General features: G+C 42.7%; 1 protein-coding gene across 3 annotated transcripts in view; it reads right to left on the bottom strand.

The window, feature by feature from the left end:
* Positions 1 to 17,924: 17,924 nt before the first annotated feature.
* LARGE1 (LARGE xylosyl- and glucuronyltransferase 1) overlaps positions 17,925 to 19,789 on the bottom strand; it is a 462,699-nt gene continuing 460,834 nt past the window's right edge. For all 3 annotated transcript variants that reach the window (XM_054574561.1, XM_054574562.1, XM_054574563.1), the window contains one exon: positions 17,925 to 19,685. In XM_054574561.1, the coding sequence (XP_054430536.1) occupies positions 19,488 to 19,685 (198 nt within the window). In that variant the 3' untranslated portion in view covers positions 17,925 to 19,487. The remainder of the gene's footprint in view (positions 19,686 to 19,789) is intronic.

Here is a 19,789-nt window from a genome sequence, read left to right as displayed (position 1 = left end):
CCTGAAACCACATGTTCCCCAAGACACATGCACTCCTCATCCTGTTAGCTTCAGTGCCTTTCCTGATTCTTCAGGGCTGGCTTAGTTCTTCCTTCTCTGAGCTCTCACAATGACGGTGCGATTCCTCGTAACGCTGCTTATCACATTGAAGGCCAGGACTGGGTCTTTCTCACTGGTGAATTTCCAGCATTTAGCACAGTGCCCCACATATACCAAGCAAATGCATAAATGAAAGAATAAACAGTGAGTGGACATTTTCAGTATGTCCGTGGGATACTCCTAGGGGAGAGGACCCTGACTCACAGAAGACCTCCTGGCAGTTACGTACTTGTGCTGAGGACGGGTGACTCATTCTGCTCCCAGCACTTGTCAAAAATATCCCTTATCCAAATTCAATTTATATGCACCAATCAATCTTCTAGTCTTAACACACTTTGCAAATAGATTTCTTAAGCTGGAACAGAAATGTGTTGGCTGGCTGATACATTCTTAGTCGATTGGTGGATAGATTGCACACCAAAAATGAGTGTTTGGCTCTCTACTTTTCAAAGCAATCTTATATAATTTTGATTGACATGGATATGCTCTCAGACCTCCTGCTGGGAAATGAAAGAACTAAGCTTTTCTTTCCCTTTTTTTCATATATGTTCCATAAGGAAGGCAATTCTTACTCCTTATGCTTTCCCCCACACAGGGCAGTACATAGTACAGAATACCTTGATGGCACTCAATAAACCTAAGTCAAACTTAACAATTAGCAAGGCTGAGAACTAAACCCTAGGGACGTGAATTGGCTTGCTAGGGCTGTCATCACAGACTACTGCAAACCGGGTGGCTTATCAATGGAAATATATCACCTCAGGGCTCTGGAGGCTAGAAGTCTGAGATGTTGGCAGAGCGAGTTCTTCCTGATGGCTGAGAGGAAGAATGTGCCCACGCCCCTCTCCTCGCTTCTGGTGGTTGGCCGGAAATCTTTCAGTGCTCCTGGGCTTCTGATAGCATCACCCTGACTTCTGCCTTATCTCCATGTGATGTTCTGTGAATCTGTGTCCCTATTTCCCCTTTTTATAAGGACACCTGTCATATTGGATTAGGGGCCTACCTTATTCCAGGATGACCTTATTTTGACTTATCTAATTACACTATTTAGAAATAGGGTTATTTCCAATGTTTCTGACATGCTGAGGTACTGGAAGTTAGAACTTTAATACTAAATGAATTTGGAGGGGGTATAGATCTAGGCACCAACCATTTGGAAATTATGAGATTTTTAGCATTTCAAACATTCTGAATCCCAATTTTATTCACTCATTCATTTAGCCAATCTTTATAAGCTCTATTTTTTTTTCAGCCAAGTGCTATCTAAGATACTAGGGCTATACCATTGAACAAAACAGACACAATCACTACCTTCATAAACCGTGTACTCCATGGGAGTAGTGCTAAGTGAACTAAGCCAGGTGGCAAAAGACAAAGACCATATGCTCTCACCTATAAGAGGAACCTAATGAACAAAACAAACAAATGAGCAAAACAGAATCAGAGATGTGGAAATAAAGAACTGGCAGTGACCAGAGGGGAGGCAGGAGGCGGATAAGGGTGGAAAGAAGAGGAAGGGACTAGTCAAGGAACATGTATGAATGACCCATGAACACGGACAACAGGGTGGGGATTGTCTGTGGGAGTGGGGGCCGGGCGTGGGCTGGGTGGAGGAGAGGCAAGGGGGAAAATTGGGACAACTATAATAGAACAATAAAATATTTATTTAAAAAAACATAATTAAACAAGTATTAACAAAAAGTTGGGCCAAGTGCCATGAGGTGGAAATTACAGGATTAAACAGGAGCACGGGACAGAATCATCTCCCCCCGTTTGGGAACTGGGGCAGAGAGCTGGGAAGAATTCCCCTGAGAAGTGACATTTAAAGTGAGCCCTTGGGGACATATAGCAGTTAGCCAGGTAAGGAGAGTGTAGAGCTGAGCTTATGTGGTTATCAGGAAGATTAAACTGGGTAAGATAATTTAGATAAATGTTATTCTCTTGCTCCTATTTGCTCCTATGGATTCAACTTCTTTGGACTTTACAGTTGTATATGAAGCTGCTCACTGTGTGCCAGCCTCTGTGCTGGCTTCCTCTCTCTTATCTAATTTTTTAATGACAATCTCATGAAGACAACTCAAAGTGCTGTGTCTTCTAAGAAGTGACAACAAGAACTATCCCATTTGGCTTAAATGATGCAAAGTGCAATGGGAATACACAAAGAGGGTGAAAATCTTTTCTAGTAGTATATTGTGAAATTATAAGCCATTATTATTGTCATGACTTTGCCACATAGTTATGTCTGCGCATGATGATTGATATAGCCTACAGTTTCGCTAACATTCTAGATGCTGAATTGGTGCGATTGAATTTGTGGTCCTACAAATATCTTTCCTTTCGTCCTCACAAGAATTCTGTCCGTTTAGGACCGCATTTATACAATTGATTTTTAGAAACTAAGCGCGCACATTTCATGTGACCTTACAAAAATTTACTGTCGATTTGGACACTTCATTCTAGTCTGTCAGGATAATCTTGAACCCTGCTTTTGTCATTCACATAGCTCCTTCCTAGCAGATTTGCTAAGCTCCCCTTCTGTGGCTTCAGCTGAGATTCTGCTAATAAGATCATGGCCCTATTTATTTCTCTGGCTTCTGCCAACTCCAGGTTCAGGAAACTAGAGCCACTGCAATTTCCACCTGTCCTCAAGCTCCTGAGAGGATACCGCCTGAGGAAAGATTCAATAACCTTTCTTCATTTCTTCTTCTTGCTGGGGCTCATTATTAATCTTGCTTTCAGATTTTGAGATTTGGAGGCCCAGTCATGACTTTTGGTCCTTCCTTCTGCCCCTGATTGTGGGGGCATCCTTAAGGCAAGATGAAGGCCTACCCCTGTCATAGCACATCCCCTTCCATGTCCTGACCTCCCTATTCCCCGACGCTGTCATCCCTACCCATGGGCTGGGAGAATATGCGCTGCCCAGAACAGTCAACGATTTGCAGGTAGTTTGACAATTTCAGAGATAAAAGGAAGGGAATGATTTTGCTCACATATTTGAAATGAATTAAGCTTGTTATAGAAATCGCATTGATCCTCAAAATCATTACATTCTTAAAAAGTTTGAGGCCAACCCTATGGCCGTCATATTTTACATCATTTACATCATTAATGTGATTGTTTTCATTTACTCAATTTTTGCTTTTCAATATTAGTCTACTGTGCTCTATTATGCTCCAAAGTGCTCTTTAAAATATGTACTGTTGACTCAAAGTAGTTCTTTGAGTCACAAAAGTAATGAAAATAATAATTATATTATAAATGCAAATTGTGGACAAATCCACATACAATATAAAGTGAGGGAAATTAAAAATATTATAAATATAAATTATGGCAAGGTCTCCATACAATATAAAGTGAAGAAAAAATCTCCAGCCAAAAAATGAAAACTATAAATAGAGGTCAAAATAAAATGTAAAAGATAATAAGTATCTGAAAATGTGTTTTATTGAACTTGCAATCCATTAGCTTCTGCCCAGGGAACTGTCAGTTGTGAATCCTTGCAAATGCTGGCAGGTCGCCATAGAAATGCACCATTTTCACATCAAACTGTGGCCTCTTTAGTAATCCAGTCAAGTTTTTTTCCCCCAGTCCTTGTACTAAATAATTGTTGCCAGTATGATGTAAGTGAATTTAATATCCAAATGTTAAAAAAAAAAAGAGTCCAATGCTCCAGAGGTGTTATTCAAAATATGTGCAAATCACTCCATTGAGCGAGTCAAAAAATTAATGAAAATTCTGCAAAATTACTTGATTAAATAACGCTTTTGGGTATTACATACTATTAATGGCAAAAAATGGAAGAGAAATTATTAGGTATGAATTTCTAGCCTAGCCTATATTTTATAGACCATTGCTATGCAGAGTGTGAATCAACTCCTTGAGTATGTGTAATGCATATATGACAGAGAAGCACTTAACGGATTTTATCATTGAAAGCTTGTGCCATAAGAAGACTTTTTTCATTTAAATTAAAATGATTTTGTGAGCCATGTGGAAGACTGTACAAATGCTTTGGAATCCATACCAACAGTCAGATTTTCTCAAATATTTTATTTACAGAGACTAATCAGTAAACAACAATATACATCCCCATCTTGACCGAAGGGTAAAAAAACCTCACAAAAACAAAACAAAAAAACTGTGGAAATGTTTACTTTGACTGAATCACAGCCACTACATGTACATCTTTTCAGTGTGATAAATGTAGAAGTGGTGAGTGAATACAAAACTATGTTTTTCATACTGACACAGAGTAGTTGATTTTTAAAAAATAGAATTTTTTTTTAAGGTGGGATAAATATTTCTTTGTGACTTGATTACTTACTTCAGTTACTTGGAATGGATTGATATATTTCAAACTTGGAGTCAGTATCTTGAATTAAACTGAATCTGTCATTTCACAGCTAAAGGATTATAATTTAGAATTTCCTAAGGCCAAATTGTGAAGAAATTCTTTAATCATGTGGCTAACAATTCTCTTCCATTGTCAGAGAAAGAAACTGCTGATATATTATTGATGATGTTTGAAAAATCATATCCAAAGGCTGCCACAAACCATGTAGAAATATTTTCCAGAGACACATTCAACCAAAGAATAAATTGGTATTCTTCTTTCAAGTTGAGAGATATTTTTGAAAATTAAACTTTGCATGTGATGTGTTTGTATCTACTGGAAGATGGAAAGCAATCTTCAGTGATAAATTTATTCTTTCTCAGTCAATGTTTTATTTGAACACTCAGAAGTATCTAGATATCCTTACAATTATTCATTAGAATCTTCCAATTTAGAAGGAATAGAGAGTAAGGAAATACACTGATTGTGGAACCTGGACGTGTCTCAAGCTATTCATTATCAAGCTGGATATCAATAATCTAAAATTGGTGCCTTGTGTGCAACAGACACCCATGAAGTGGTCTATACCAGAAATTCTGACTAGGTTTTTGTCTCTTCAGAAAGCTCCAGCCCTGGGACAGGGAATTACTGTGATCACAGACTATTGACTAAGTTAACATCTGTCCTATTTCCCAAAATTGTAACTTCATCATTGATTTTTGACCCATGACTCAATCAGATTGCTTACTGTTGTCCACTACTGGCCCCTTGGTACTCTGCCCCACCGATCACATTGAATATTTTAGAGCCAACTGCTCCAGCTTTGACAGTAGGATAGACTGCTGTGTTCTCCTGAATGTGGATGGCCCATGTGCTCTTTTTGGAGCTCATTATTAAGAAAGACATACTTCTTTCCTACTCCTGCTGGGTCCTTCTATGTGGAGGCAGCTCAACCAGTGAAACATAGCTGGCCTTAATGATCTCCATTGATCGGCTATGTGATTTTTGAAAAAGAAACTGGGCCTGAGTAACCCAATGCCTGCCCCCACCCCTGCCATTTCTTATCGGGACCGTGCCAAACATGAAACAGAGGCTGCTCCCACGTGGACAGTCTGGCCAGGGTCCAACAGCTCTGGGACAGGGTGGGTCGATCAGTCTGACTCTAGGGCTCTGCACTAGGGATTCAGCTGGCCTTCATGTGTGTCTCATTACCAGTATCAGCTTATCTGGGGAATAAAAGTGGCGTTTTTGTTCTCCTTTTGCCTATTATCTCTCACCCAACTCAAAGGGTTGGAAAGGGGGTGCTATTACTTAGCTTTGTTCAAATTCCCACTACCAGCCTGCATGGCTGGGTTACTCTCCCCTGCTGTCCCACCTTGGTGACAGGAACCAGAACAAGGGACTGAACTCATTCCCTCTCCCCAGCAGCTGGGACCTCATATGCCTGGACCTCAAAGAAGCGCAAACTATGATAAGATTGATGATTAATCAGCAATTCCTGTCTATGTCGATTTAACCAGCTGTGAAAACATTTAACAACTACCTGCCAGTCCCTATATCTCCATCTTGCCCACAATTCATTTCGAACGGCTTTTCATCTCTATGTTCCACCAGACTGACAAAAATACTGAAAAAGAAAGCAAGGCTAGTTTATTCTGTATTTTTGTTTTTTTCTTAATTGCTACCAGATTGGTGGTAAAGCTAAATCTTATATATTTTTATAACCTCCATGTCTGGCATATATTGCATACTCAGGAAGTGTTTAGACAAATGAATTAAGGTAATGAATCAAATAAACCTTTGCTAACTCCTAGTAATGATCTTTTAAAGTTATAACTATTTATATAGCATTTTTAATGATGAATCCTTCAGTTTTGTCTTGCTCTAATTTCAAACTCATTAATACCTATTTCTAGAATCCTTTTTTTACCTTGTTGGTGAAAAAGAACAATATTTACTTTCCCCCAGTCTTCCAGCCTAACTTTTCTTTTCCGTCGTTTGTTAAAGGGCAGAAGTGTTGACTCCATCAACATAGACACATTTTATTAATACATTCTGTGCCCTGAGATGTAATTATTCTGGTTTGGAGAATTTAAACTCATTTAAAGCATATTAAATGCTCTATTATCATTATCTTTTATCTTCATGAAAGTGTCCTCTTAAAGATAGCTTGTCTACCATTTGTTGTTTGGAATTATTCCCCTTGGCAAAGTAAAGCAAAGTAGAAATTGAGTCATTTACTTTTTTCTTTCATGTGTTAACATTCTAATTTCTGCCCGAAGCAGCAAGTCTGTGCCTTTCTTTGTTCTGTTTGTACTATTATTTACAGCTTTGCCAGCCTCTCCTCTTCTTGGCAACATCTTTCTGGGCTCAGTACTTTGGTGTTATTGTTTGGCTATGATTACCTTCTTCTGTAGTTTGTGCATATGCTCCTATTTTAAAAACAGAGGCAAGGGGATACTTTTAAGGTCACTCTCATTCTCTGAGAGCCCACGGCCAGATTTAGGGTTTGTATAAGGTCATCATCCTTCTTGGGCAGAGTTGATAGGAAAAGGATTGGAAACCTGGGAAGCCAGGCTCTCTTCTGGCAATTTGGAGCAGGCACTGGAGAGGTATTTAACCTGGGTTGACCACCTGAGTGGAGACATTAGGACCTCAGAAGTGTGTAATGGAGCATGAGTGGACTACATTCAATGACCCAGTAAGAGGAATATAGACAGAGGTGTAGAATGAAGCAGACAGTGAACCAAGGAGACAAACTTCTGGTGGTTTTGCAGGTCCTAGCAAGTCATGGCAGGATAATTTTTTGATTTTCAATTTGTACTCTCTGCTCCTTGCTGTTCCTATTATGAGGTGGTAGCTAGATCACTAGATCACTTGATTCTCGATGTGTCAGAGTGAAAAGCAAAAGCTACTTAAAGGCAAAACAGAGAAGCAGTGCAGGAATATGGGTAAAAGCAAAAGTTCTGATCTGGCTTAGAAGGATCTTGTCACTTCCTGGCTGTGAGAACCTGCGCAAGTGGCACAATCACCCTCTTGTTCCATCTGTAAAATAAGAATAATGCTGCCCACCTCATGGGGTTGTTGTGACAATTAAATTAACTAAAAATGTAAAGTCCTTAGAATATTAACCATCACATCATAAGGGAACTAATAAGTTACTTTTATTATCTAACTTTTTCTGCCAAAGCCATAAACTGCTCAAAGAATAGCCCAATGTGTCCCCGGGGGTGAAAGGAAGGAGGAGGCCTTCTGAGGACATGGGGTTGTGTCGACTGGAAGCAGACCAGGTAAAGAGCAGAGAGCAGAACAATCTAGAACAGCAGCTCAGACACTGAAGCGGGGTCCGCATGTGGGGCTGAACCTCGGAGGGAGGGCTGCCTCAGGAGTCTGAGAGAGGACCCTGCTCCCCACCTTCGCCGGAGTCCCCGTGCCCAGAGGATGTCAGGGCTGACAGCCTGCTGGCCCTTCTCAATTTCCGCTTTCTTCTGTAGTCAAAGAATGTCCAATGTTAGCTGGCCACCCATGTAGTAAAAGTGGCGGGGTATTTTTTTTATGTGAGAGAAAACTAGACTTCTATCTTAATCAAGCCACTGTTATTTTGTTTTCAATATTTATATACAGCCAAATGGAGTCCTATCTGATACAAGAAAGTAGCGGAGCTTCTGGACCTGAAGCGCAGACTAGGACAGCAGGGCAAATGGGACAACCGTGGGAGCTTTCAGGACTGCCAGCCAAAGACTGCAGGAGGGCGGGCCTCCTCTCTTCCCTGGGCCCCCTTGGACAAAGGTGGGCAAGGATGTCCCCCAAATAACCAAGTTTTTATATCCCTCCTACCTGGGAAAATGGGCGGATCAAAACCCAATTCAAGTTGTAGTATTTTTCATATATCTGAGGGTTTTTTTTTTCTTGTATGAGATTCACAACCACTAAAGAGCTGCCCTTGGACTTTGTGATTCATTCCTGAATCTTTTTAATACATCCATCTTTATGTGTTTATTTCAAAGTTAATTTAAAATGAATTTGTTACTTGCACCCAAAAGGATCGTCCCTAAGACAGACCCTGCCTGTGCAGCCAAGTTAACCTCTTAAGGTGTCTCTTTCTTTCGTCTCCGGCTAGGCAGATTTTAAATTTTATTGTCAGATTTCATTTTTAGGGTTCTTCTATGTTAGTTGTTTTGCTTTTTTGAAGTCAGGTCCTGGGATCATGCCCATTTTTTCCCCCCTCCTGTTTGACATCTGCCTTATCAAAGCTGAAGCTCAGGGGGGCAGGGTGGGGGCCTCCCCCCTTCACCCCCTGCTGATTCCATGCTGACCTGTCTCTTTCATTGTATTGTCATTTCCAGACAAGCGATGAGTTGTTTCTTTTTGATCTAAGTCCAGAATGGCAGATCTTCCTGCTTTCTCTACTGGCTGAGCCGTCAGGAAGGCAAACCAAGAAGTTACCGGCTGAAATTCTCCCAGCAGAATGAGTCTACCTAAAGATGTGTAGCTCCTTGTACCTTTCAAATGTTGGTTTCTACATCTGGAGGACATCAGAAGAGATTCTTAGGCATGGTGAAGGTAACACCTGAGGGGCCTGCCTTTGTTGTTCGAATCATTTGCAGACCTGGTGTTCTCTGAAAGTGGTTGACTGCGAAAACAAACACGCCAAACAAGCTGGAGAGAAGTAGCCGGAATGGACGCAGAGAGACATGGGCACGAGGAGTGTAAACTCACCACCCTCCCCCATTGCTGCAAATTCAGCCTGTGATGCCGTGCAAGCTACTATAACTTGCTGGGTTTTTACTCTTTCCATCTAGAAAATGAGGGCAGTTCTCTCTCTTCCGGGCAACTGATAAAACTGTCCGGTACAGTGCTTGGACACATAAGTAAGTTCTGTCCAAATGTGTGGAATTATCACGATTTTAAAGTGCCAAAAATCCCAGCCTTCCAATTCCATATTGATTATTTTCCAAAAGAAAGGAGAGGAAAGGAAACTAGCACCTGTGGAGCACCAAGTGTATACTAAGTTCTCTGCTAAGGACATTATGTGTGTGTTTTCATTTAACCTTTCATTTAACAACTACCCCAATGTGACATATATAATTTTGTGTTATTTTGCAGACATGATTATGGGAATTTAAATGATTACTTGCTCAAAGGCTCACAGTTTATAACTATCAGAGACAAAATTCAGGTTCTAGGCTTACTTCAAAGCTGAGGCATGTTTGTGTATACCATCCACACAGAGGCCACAGAAAAGAGAGTAAGGGAATGGACAGTTGGAACTCCAAAGTTATTTTATATGTATAAGGCATGTATTTGCTTTCATTTGTTTTCTTCAGTAACTGCAGTATCTTTACAGCATGACACGAATTTATGGAAATGGAACTCCAAAGAATTTACACCTGTTGGGAATATACATGCAATTGACAACAGTTAATTTTTTACTGTCAGCCAAGAACCCCATTAATTCCTAAGTTCATGTCATCCCTCTGCTCAGAATCCTCCATGGTTTCTTATTCTACTCTGAGTAAAAGCCAGCCTTTAATGGCCTACCAGGCCTATGTATTTTGTCTCCTCCCTTACTTCTTGCCCTTCATTGCTTACCCTTCTGCCTCAGCCCACTCTGCTCTAGCCATCCTTGCCTCCTTGCTAATCTTATTCTAGCCTGCCAAGGATTCTCCCACCTCAGGGCCTTTGCATCAGCTTTTCATTCAACCTGGACTGCTCTTTCTCAGATACCCACATGTCTCACTCAGTCACTTCCTTCAAGTCTCTGAAGTTATCAGTGAGGCCACCACGGCCACCCTTCAACACTGCAAGCACCCTCTCGCCCCCCCGCCCTCCCACGCCGTAAAGGCCACTTTCCCTCTTGCCATGAGGCGGGAACAAGCCCCCCTAGGAGATAACATTCCTCCCTGTGGGACACAGAAAACCTTTCAACAGCCCTTAACAGCACAAGAAACAGGAGAAATCTTAGAAATCAGTCATCACAATCAATTCTTCCATTTCACAAATGAAGACAGGAGGGCTCAGAGAGGGAAAATGACCTGCTCACTTGGGGATGATGAGGCCAGCAGGCTGGGAGATCATGCTCATTGAAAGACAGTTTATTACAGAGACAGGTCTGGGGAGAAACGCCAAGTTCATTCATTCATTTATTCAGCTAACAAATATCTACTTAGGACCTCCGATGTGTTCAAATCTTGAGCTACCTTGGCGAGTAAAAGTAGTTTCAGTTCTTAACTACCTCCAGAGCCTCCAGCCTCACCACAGAGGTAGCCATGAAGCAAATCATTACATAAGCAAACATGGAATTCAACTGTGGCAGGAGGTACGCAACACAAGTACGCAGTGCTGTGAGAACCTCGTCTCGGGGGCTGACTGGGGCAGAGGGGTCGGTGCGCACTTTCTTGCTGGAACGATGCTGGAGACGAGAACTGAAGAACGACTGGCAGGTAGCGGGTCGGAGGGGCGAGGGGCAGTGCAGGCGGCGGGGTGCGATGTGCTGAGGCGGGGTTAGCAACGGAGGTAGAGGAGAGAGTCTGCACACCCCATAAACCGTGACTAAAAATTTTACCTGCATCCTAAGAAATGCTGAAAGCTTTATCTGATTCCTATTTCCATTCCTTACCTGTAATTGCATTGACAAACAACATCAAGGGTAAGTGATAGAAGAGGCAGATTCAATTTCTATTAGATCCATGAACCAAAGGGCAAAAAATAAACATGGAAAAACAGTCCCTCAGTCCCTTGTCACATCACACTCCTCTGGTCACCCCGGCAGTCAGATGCCTTCTGTTTCTCTCACACCTGATCTGCGTGTGCACTGCACACTCACACATACACGCACCTTTACAAGCACTCCATTTTAACAAAGGCTTGACATTCTTGATATGGGAATAACAGAGCTTATTCTGATTAACCTTACCTAATTCCAAGCAGTTTACTCACTTGGGTCATTTGATCTACAATTATTTGCTGTCAGGGTGCTGAAAATAATGCCCATCCTGACTTCTCCAAATGATGGTAATTCAGCTGCGGGATCTCTCCTGATGTTAGGAATGAAGTCCCCGCTCTGGTTCCAGAACATAAGACAAGGCCAATGAGCCCCATTATTAGCCACTTTGGAAAGTGTCTGATGCAGCCTGTTTGCCTGGTTGAATGTTGCTCTTCTGCCAGAACTGTGTGTTACTGACATCTGGGGTTGACTCTGGAGTGCCTGTCCCTTTAGGGCTAGCCTTCTAGATGCAAATCAACCAGTCCGAAGCACTTACCTGCCTCCACCTCCTTCATGGAGCTCTTGCACTCTCGCTGACTCCTTCGCTCCACTGTCCCAGGGCCAGGTGCCAGGGCCAGGTGCCAGGGCCAGGTGCCAGCAACTAGAGACAGCCCCGACCCCAGCGCCCTCTGAGATCATTCCAGTCGGCCACTCGCCAGCCTGCTCACCCTGACTCAACCACGCCCTCGCATGGAAACAACAATAAAGGCTCTAGCCCGCATCTCTCTCCCCTTCCCTTCCCCGTTTGGCACTCCTCGGCGTGGCCTGCCCTCTCCTCTTGGCAACTAAAATAAACTATCTTTTCAATGAGCATCATTTCCTGACCTGTTAACCTCATCACCCTTGAATAATAATAAAACCTACATTTTAAAACATGTTCTTCAGACTCTTTTCTTTCATTCCCTCCTGAGGGGTCCCAGGTGAAACCCCTCTGGTCTCTTGGGGCGTGTGTTAGTGCAGACGTGTGGATTTTGGAGGCTGGCGGACCCCTTACTGGCTGTGGCACTGCAGGCCTTTTGCCCCATCCACCTCCTGGACCCTTACTCCCCCGTGCACAGAACTGAGGATCACAGCATCGATCCGACAGGGATGGCTGAGGAGTAAATGAGATAACGCAGGTTTCCCATCTAGCACAGGACCTGTACACAGGGGCCGCTTAACACCCATTAGTTCCTGCCTCCCTTCGGTAAGCGGAGAGCCTCCTTTGCTGTCTGCTTTCGGCCCGCCAGTTTTATTGCTCAGTCAACCGGGAATCTGGAAGAAAATCCCTGGATGATTTATTGTAAGCTTTTCAACCTTTGCTTCCTTTATGGATTAACCTCCAGCCAACCAGAGCCTTTTATTTTCCCCTCCATAAGCCCCCTGCAGACTTGGACAGCTCCCGAGTGTGTTTTGATGAACTGCTGGGACCTAGCGCTCCGTGGAGCTGCTCTCTCTCGCTCCCGACTCCCGACAGCACAGGCCTGGGAGTCAGGCCTGAGTCCCACCTCCGACCCTGCATCTCCTCAGGACCAGGTGGGATGGCGGTGAGCCACCCTAAGCTTCCATTCTACTCCCTCATATCATATCTGGACCCCTGACCCACAGGAACTGTGAGGTAATAAACCGGTGTTGTTTGAAGCTGCTTAATTTGTGGTCCTTTGTTACGCTGCGGTAGAAAACTGATAGAACCCCTAAAGAGAGGAAATGCCCAGTGAAGGGCCTGTTATAACTGCGTGCCATTTCATCTGCTGTCAGGGAACCGGAAGAGCATAGCGGTGAAGAAGGGGAACTCTGGGGCCGAACTGCCGGGGTTAGATCCTGCTCCGCTACTTACTGTGGGCTTCATGCAAATCACTTAACCCCTCTGTTCCTCAGTTTGCTCCTTTGTAAGATGGGTCTAGTAATAGTATTTACTACTTAAACTAACACAATGTCAAACACTTAGAACTGTGACTGATGCATGACAGGTACTGCCCAAGTGCTTCCTTGCGTTGGTACCAAATCGAAACCACAATAGAAGCTGTGTTTAAAATCACAGAAGATCAACAATCTCCAATTGTAGACAAAGAAACTGCGCTCCAGGGAGAGGAGTCTCATTCAAGGCCAGAGGGACAGTTCCATAGTCACAGACTCTGTTTAATCCTGAAGGGAAGGCTCTTAAAGTCCGCAGGATAAAACCCCTAACCCATTCATGGGGAAATCAGGGTTCAGAAAAACGGAGCCGTTTCAGGCCTCTCCGCGATCGGTTTAGCAAGAATCAGGTTTAGCACTGAAATCAGGTTCTCAAGAATCCGCCCACCCTTGATGTCTCCTTAGCAGTGTCCTCTCCACCCCCAACTCCGCTTGTTCTCTGTCAGGCTCCAGGAGCGCTCTGTAGCCAGTTCTACCTAAATATTACATCATCTTTGGGGCGGGTAGAAAGCTCAGTGACCTAGCTAATGTGGATCCATACCCAACGAAGTAAGAGAGAAGGCAAGAAGTCTTGCACTGTTGTGTCAACTTTTTTCGGGTAGATCTGGGACACTAAAAAACCTGAAAGTGTTCACACTTATATCCATACAGAATATGCATCCATCCTCAAATACAAAGCATTTCAATTAATGACTACATCTTAAAAGTTGCTATAACACTTTTAAGCAGATAGAAAATGGTTGTTTTTATTTTCAGGGGCTCAAGGCAGCTAAGCAGGGTCAGCAATGCATTCCTGTGATACCACGTAGCACCGGAGGGCCCCACCTATTGGGCACGCTCACCAATGCATTGCATACACATTGACGGTGAACCTTCTGAGTCCTGCCTTCTTTAACACTAGCTCCCATCAAAGTTTATGTTACAGAATATGCTGTATAATATTAATGCACTCGAAATATCACGTACATACCTCATCTATGAATTGGGCTGCATATGTATACCTATTTCTCACTCAGAACTCTAAACTAGCAAAACCACTGTCTATACTCTTCAGAAATGTCATTTTCAGGAAGTGCAAAGCAAGGCCGAGGAATTGTCCCCTATTAGAGACTACGGCAACTAAATGCAGTATTTGATCTTGGATTAGATCCTAGAATTGGGGGTGCAGAATGGGACGGAGGTGGTTACTGCTATAAAGATGTTATTAGAACATTTGGCAAACTTTGAGAGGAGACTGTGTATTAGATGATGGTTTTTATCAACGGTAACTTTCTTACATTGGATCATTGTATTGTGGTTCTGTAAGAGAATGTCCTTTTAAAAAAAAAAGCTAAAGTACTCAGATTTAAAGGGACATGGCACTTACGATGCATTCTGAAATGTTTTAGAAAAAAAAATACTATATAGACAGAGAGATATGAGGCACATGTGGCCAAATGTTAACAATTGGTGAATCTGAATGAAGGGCATACAGGTTATTTGTGTTACTCTTGTAATTCTTCAGTTTGAACTATAAATTTAAAAATAAACTAAAATTGTTCACATGAAAGTAATAAAGTGAAGCCTATCTGAGCATTATCTGTTTACTTTTTAGCTCTCTAGGGAATTGTCCATGACATGAAAGTTGACTGTACCCGGTTCACTTGTATTCACAGCGCTCATCACAGAGTAGCTGCTCCATAAATATTTGTGGGATACAGAGAGAAATAACGAGCACGGTGAAACTGTTCTGACACTGCTGGAGCCTTTCCTTTCTTGCTTCAGAATTACAGCAGCACAACTTATCCAGGAGTCTGCTGAAGAGTTTGGTTCTGAGCCAACTGTGTCAATCATTTCATGACACCATCCCAAGCTCAGTGATCAGATGGCCTTCGTACCACGCCTAGGCGACGTTTCCCAGAACTTCATTCCCCAAGATGCTGTCTCTCAAGACTCTCAGTCAAGAACAAACCAATGACCAACTCCATTCAAATTCATAACAAGAAACCCTACATTTTTGTTGTGGCCGTGTTATCTCCGTTCAGGTATCACAAATCATTCCTTGAAATTGGAGGGCACTGATTAAGAGCATTTTTTGTTAAATGAATGAAAACAAGGAGCATGGTAGCTCTCCAATGTTAGATTCTATGGATCTAAAACTTCTTAGAACACAGTTAGCAGATAACTGACATTTCATAAATTCCAATGGCATTCCATTGGAAAATCAACCTTAGGATTAAAAAAGCATATAACTGTGAACTACAGGGAGGTATTACTGCATAAGCCCAGTAGCCAAGGTGATTTCAGTATCATATGAGACAACAGCAAATAGTGGAAATGTAGCTTTTTGAAGTCAGCCACATTTTTTATCTTTACCTGAGGACATGCTTATTGATTTTAGAGAAAGGGGGAGGGAGGGAAATATCAATGAGAAACATTGATCAGTTACCTCTCACATGCGCCCCAACTTGGGACTGAACCTGCAACCTAGGCATGTGCCCTGAACAGGAATTGAACCCACGACCTTTTGTTTTATGGAATGACACCCCAACCAAGCCACACCAGCCACAGCAAAGTCAGCCACAGTTTGGTTCAAATTCTAATACCTCCATGAACTACCTGTGTGATATGGGCAAGTCATGTAATTTCTCTGAGGGCTGGTTCCATTTTCTTAATAATAATAACTTCCTTGTATTAGAATGTTGCTATGAGGACTCTTCAGCACCAACTACCATTGAAGCTTTGGTTCAATAAATGGTGGCTGTTAGTATCTTCACCAAGAGTGTGCAGAAGCCATGCCAGAGAGGCGATTTTTATTAATCACATTTCTTCCACTAACACAGGGCTTCCTAAAGGCTTGGTGACCACAGAAGAAGCCTTAACTCAAAGACAGTAGAGTCTTTGAAAGGCACAGAATTAAAGTAGGGTCTGTCCTTTCATGATAGGGTACAAAGAAGCCATTAGTCAAGTCAGCAAATATGTGCTATGTAAATCAGCTCCACACAGAGATCACTTGGAAGCAGCATGCTGTGTTGAGGTCCAAGGGGGAGCTTAAAACTGAGTGTCTACCTGGGCCATGCCATCTAGGAAATAACCCAGGAGCATTCAGGGAATCAATTACTGTCCCCTAGAGTTGATTTAGCTGTGAAAATATGGGTAGAGATTGCCTGGGTCCATTTCAAATGAATCTTCAGAAAGTCCATGAACATGGCAAGATTTGGAGAATCCAGGAACGGCTGCTGTCTAGACTGTATGTGTTATTGGATGGATGTTGAAGGAAAACTACTAGAAACCTAATAACCTCAGTATCTAGGTTCAAATCTTCCTGTCTACCAATGTTTAACCTGTTTCTTTCTTAGTGGGGAAGGGAGCAGGATTGCTTGCTTTGTGGCTTTGGATTCAAACAAGTAGGCCTACGTTTAAATTCAGGTTCTGCCAGGTATTGACTCCATGAATTTGGGAAAGGTACTTAATTTCCCAGAGCTTGCTCAGTTTCCTCATCTATAACCAACTATATCCATTTTGTTGATTTGCTACAAGGATTCCATGAGCTACTGCATGCAAAGTGTTCTTTCACATAGCAGTTACTCAATAAATCTTAGCTCTCCTGTATACTGAATATTACAGGGGTTAAATGAGAGAATCCTTTTCTTCCAGCTAAATGCCAATATTGGCTAATTTAAGCATGCAAACACCAGGTGACCTGTTTCTAGGCTTGTTCTGCCCTTGGCTACTGACAGGAAGAAATCGACATCCATAGCGATTGCCCCTGTCCCAATGGCTGCTGCTCCCCATAGCTGACAATAGCTGACAATGAGTTGCTGCTCCCAATGTAAGGTCTGGGAATTCATGCTGTTGGCTCTGCACACACTCTCCATGTTGAACTTGGACATCGGCCAACATCTGAACTCTAGCCTTAAGTGAGATCAGCTTCTGCGTGTTGGGCACCTGTCTTTGGGAAAATAGGATTTTCTCCTGTTGGAGTGTCAGTTTCTGGCTTTTATAAATTCAGTGCCCATGAAGCTATATCCTCCTCCAATTTGCACCTATTGTCTCAAAGCAATCGGCACCTCCTTTCACACTCAGAGGTGACCCAAGTTGGATGATGAATTATATACCCATCGGGCTGCCAGTGAAAGCAAGGTGGCTGGGCATGATTCAGGCAACATGAAAAATTTTTTTAAATCAAAGGCTTTAAAGAATTAAAAATCAATTTTTAACATCAAGAAACCTGTGCTACTTGGCTCAAGTAGCTGGTGGCGATTAAGCTAAACGCTGCATTGATACATCTATTAACAGTGGCCTCCTATAGAGCAAGAAGAAAATTTTTGAGAGTCCGTGTGTGCCCACTGGGAGAAGACATTGGCATGCTGGTAAATGTTTAACAGCCAGCTCTTGGGCAGCGGTGTAATCCGATCTGGGTGTAACTACTCCCATCGTGACCAATTTCGAGCTATAAATGTGATGTCAGTGGACACAGAGGAAGAAAAGAGAGGCACACAATGAGTTCTTGTGAGGTGGTTCCCACACACCAGTGGAGGAACGGGATTTAACCTGTACTTTGAAAACTCTTGGAATGTTTACATTTTACAATATTCATGTATTAATTTTGTAACATACATGCTAAATGTATGCTATATGTATGATGTATGATATATACATATATACATGATATATACACACATAGTTGTTTTCGTTGTTAAAAAAAAAAAAAACCTGAGTGAAATATCCTTTTGAGCATATAACACATCAGGGGTCTCATAAACCAGGTTGCCGAGGGGTTTCATATGACCACCAGGACAAAGGGCGGGTTTACTTTACTATTGATGCCCACGATTTACCTTGCTACCCCATTATATATCCGGTCCATAAAACATCTGTGTTGAGACAGAAACTAAATGCAAAATGTGAAAATGCTTTTGAGTGTTAGAGGATAAAGTGAAATCTAACCTCAAGCAAGGAGAAAAAAGGTTAAGGTGCAAATGATGAGAAAAATGAAACAGGAACAGAAAGTGTAAAGTTGCTGTTTATCAATTTTGCTCTCTATACTGAAGTGTGTCTTGGTAGCTTCTTACAAGAGTGGAGGGGAGTGGGGAAGAAACAGTCCATACTTCCGTTTATTGAATGCAGCGTTCGCTGGTCACATTGCAACTCAATACAAACCGCCCAGCAGAGTAGGGCACTGATTCTTATTCTCATCAATGTAAACACAACATTAATATTGAAGATTCAAGAAAATGAGTAAAAAGTCCAGTGTCTCCTCAATCTGTGTAACAGTGAAGGTGCTCGCCTACCCTCTGGACAGGCCCAAAGGGAGCCTGAGGTTGTGACCTTGTCCCAGCCGCAGTGAAGTGGGCACAAACACAGAGGAACTCAACACGTTCTTCCCGAAGGTCTCCAAATGGACGTGTGATTCTTCAGAACTGGGCTCTCATGAATTATGAAAGTTCTTATAAAGGCCTGAGAGGTTCGTACCTTTCATGTGCACTGAAACAGTCCCTTCAAACCCCTTTCCCCAGGAATCAGTTGTTGCCAATAGAAAATGTGACTGGTTGTAAAACGGTTGGTTTTCATCTTTCCTTTTTAGCCCCTGGATTCTGGGGAGCTGGGAATTCAAGGTCATGGGGGTCTCGGTGATAATCCTGTTGAAGGCTGACCATGTTTAACTATTGGCTGAAGACTCTTCCTCCTTGCTGGGCCACTGCTGATAGAGGGCTATTGGCTGAGGCAGCTGATTTTCCTTCAGAGCCTTAAAAGATGAGATTTTATATTTTGGATTCCCATACCAAAAACAAACAAAAACCCAAAATCCCCGCCCCCTCAAAATAAAAAATAAAAATAAAAACAAAACAACAGTGACCTTGAGGATAAAGAACCAACCAACCCCACTTTCAGGTCCAGCCAGGTACAATGTCCCCATTGGGCTTTTTGAAATCGTTGGTTCTGATTACTGGCTTGTCCTCCCCATGGGTACTCAGCTAGATTGCAGGGCAAAGAAGAAAGTTTCCCCTGAATGAAGATACATTTTTGCCTTTATTTCCTGGAATGGCTGATTCCCAGCACCCTGACTTCCCTTTCTTAGAAAGCAACAAGACATTCGAAAGATCTGCTTGCTTTCGTGGCTTTGTGGTAGGATAACCCTAGTGTTCCGTCTCACCACCCCCATGTCCCATTCTTGAAGAGACTATGTGGATAAGCTCTTTTTCCACATTCTGGGAATGCTGGGTCCTGGGGCAGAGAGGGGTGGACGGATCCTTGTCCCAGGTCTCTGTGGTGTGGGTAGCCTTGTTGGGCCAAAGAGACAAATAAAAACAAACCAAAAAAGCATTGCTTAACTTTGAGTTTGAAGGCTGGGCCCCAAACAGCAAGTGGCTCTCCCCCTGCAGAATGTCTGTCCCTAGTGGTAGCTTCTTGGTGCTAGCTGTTGTTCTCAGCCGTGAGATATTTGAGGGCAGCAAAGCCATAGCGGCGGGACATGTCCTGCTGAAACTCTTCCTTCAGGGTTTTGAGACAGATGCGGTATTGCTTGTTGGACCGGAACTTGGTGATGTCAAAGCTGGGGGCATGAGGCATGTGGATCATGTAGGCGTTGGGAAGCACGACGAATTCATATTCCTAGAAGAAGACAAGAGCAGCTTGAGCACTTGCAGGAACCCTTGGTAATGTGTGATGAATCCAAGTGGATGACTGAATGACTAAGTGAATGAATGAAGGGGCCA

The sequence above is a fragment of the Pteronotus mesoamericanus genome, unplaced genomic scaffold (genome assembly GCF_021234165.1).
Source record: "Pteronotus mesoamericanus isolate MK-2021 breed Mesoamerican mustached bat unplaced genomic scaffold, CSHL_Meso_final contig_263, whole genome shotgun sequence".
Lineage (NCBI taxonomy): Eukaryota > Metazoa > Chordata > Mammalia > Chiroptera > Mormoopidae > Pteronotus > Pteronotus mesoamericanus.
Note: the sequence above shows the minus strand (reverse complement) of the source record. Positions and strands in the feature narration are given on the sequence as shown.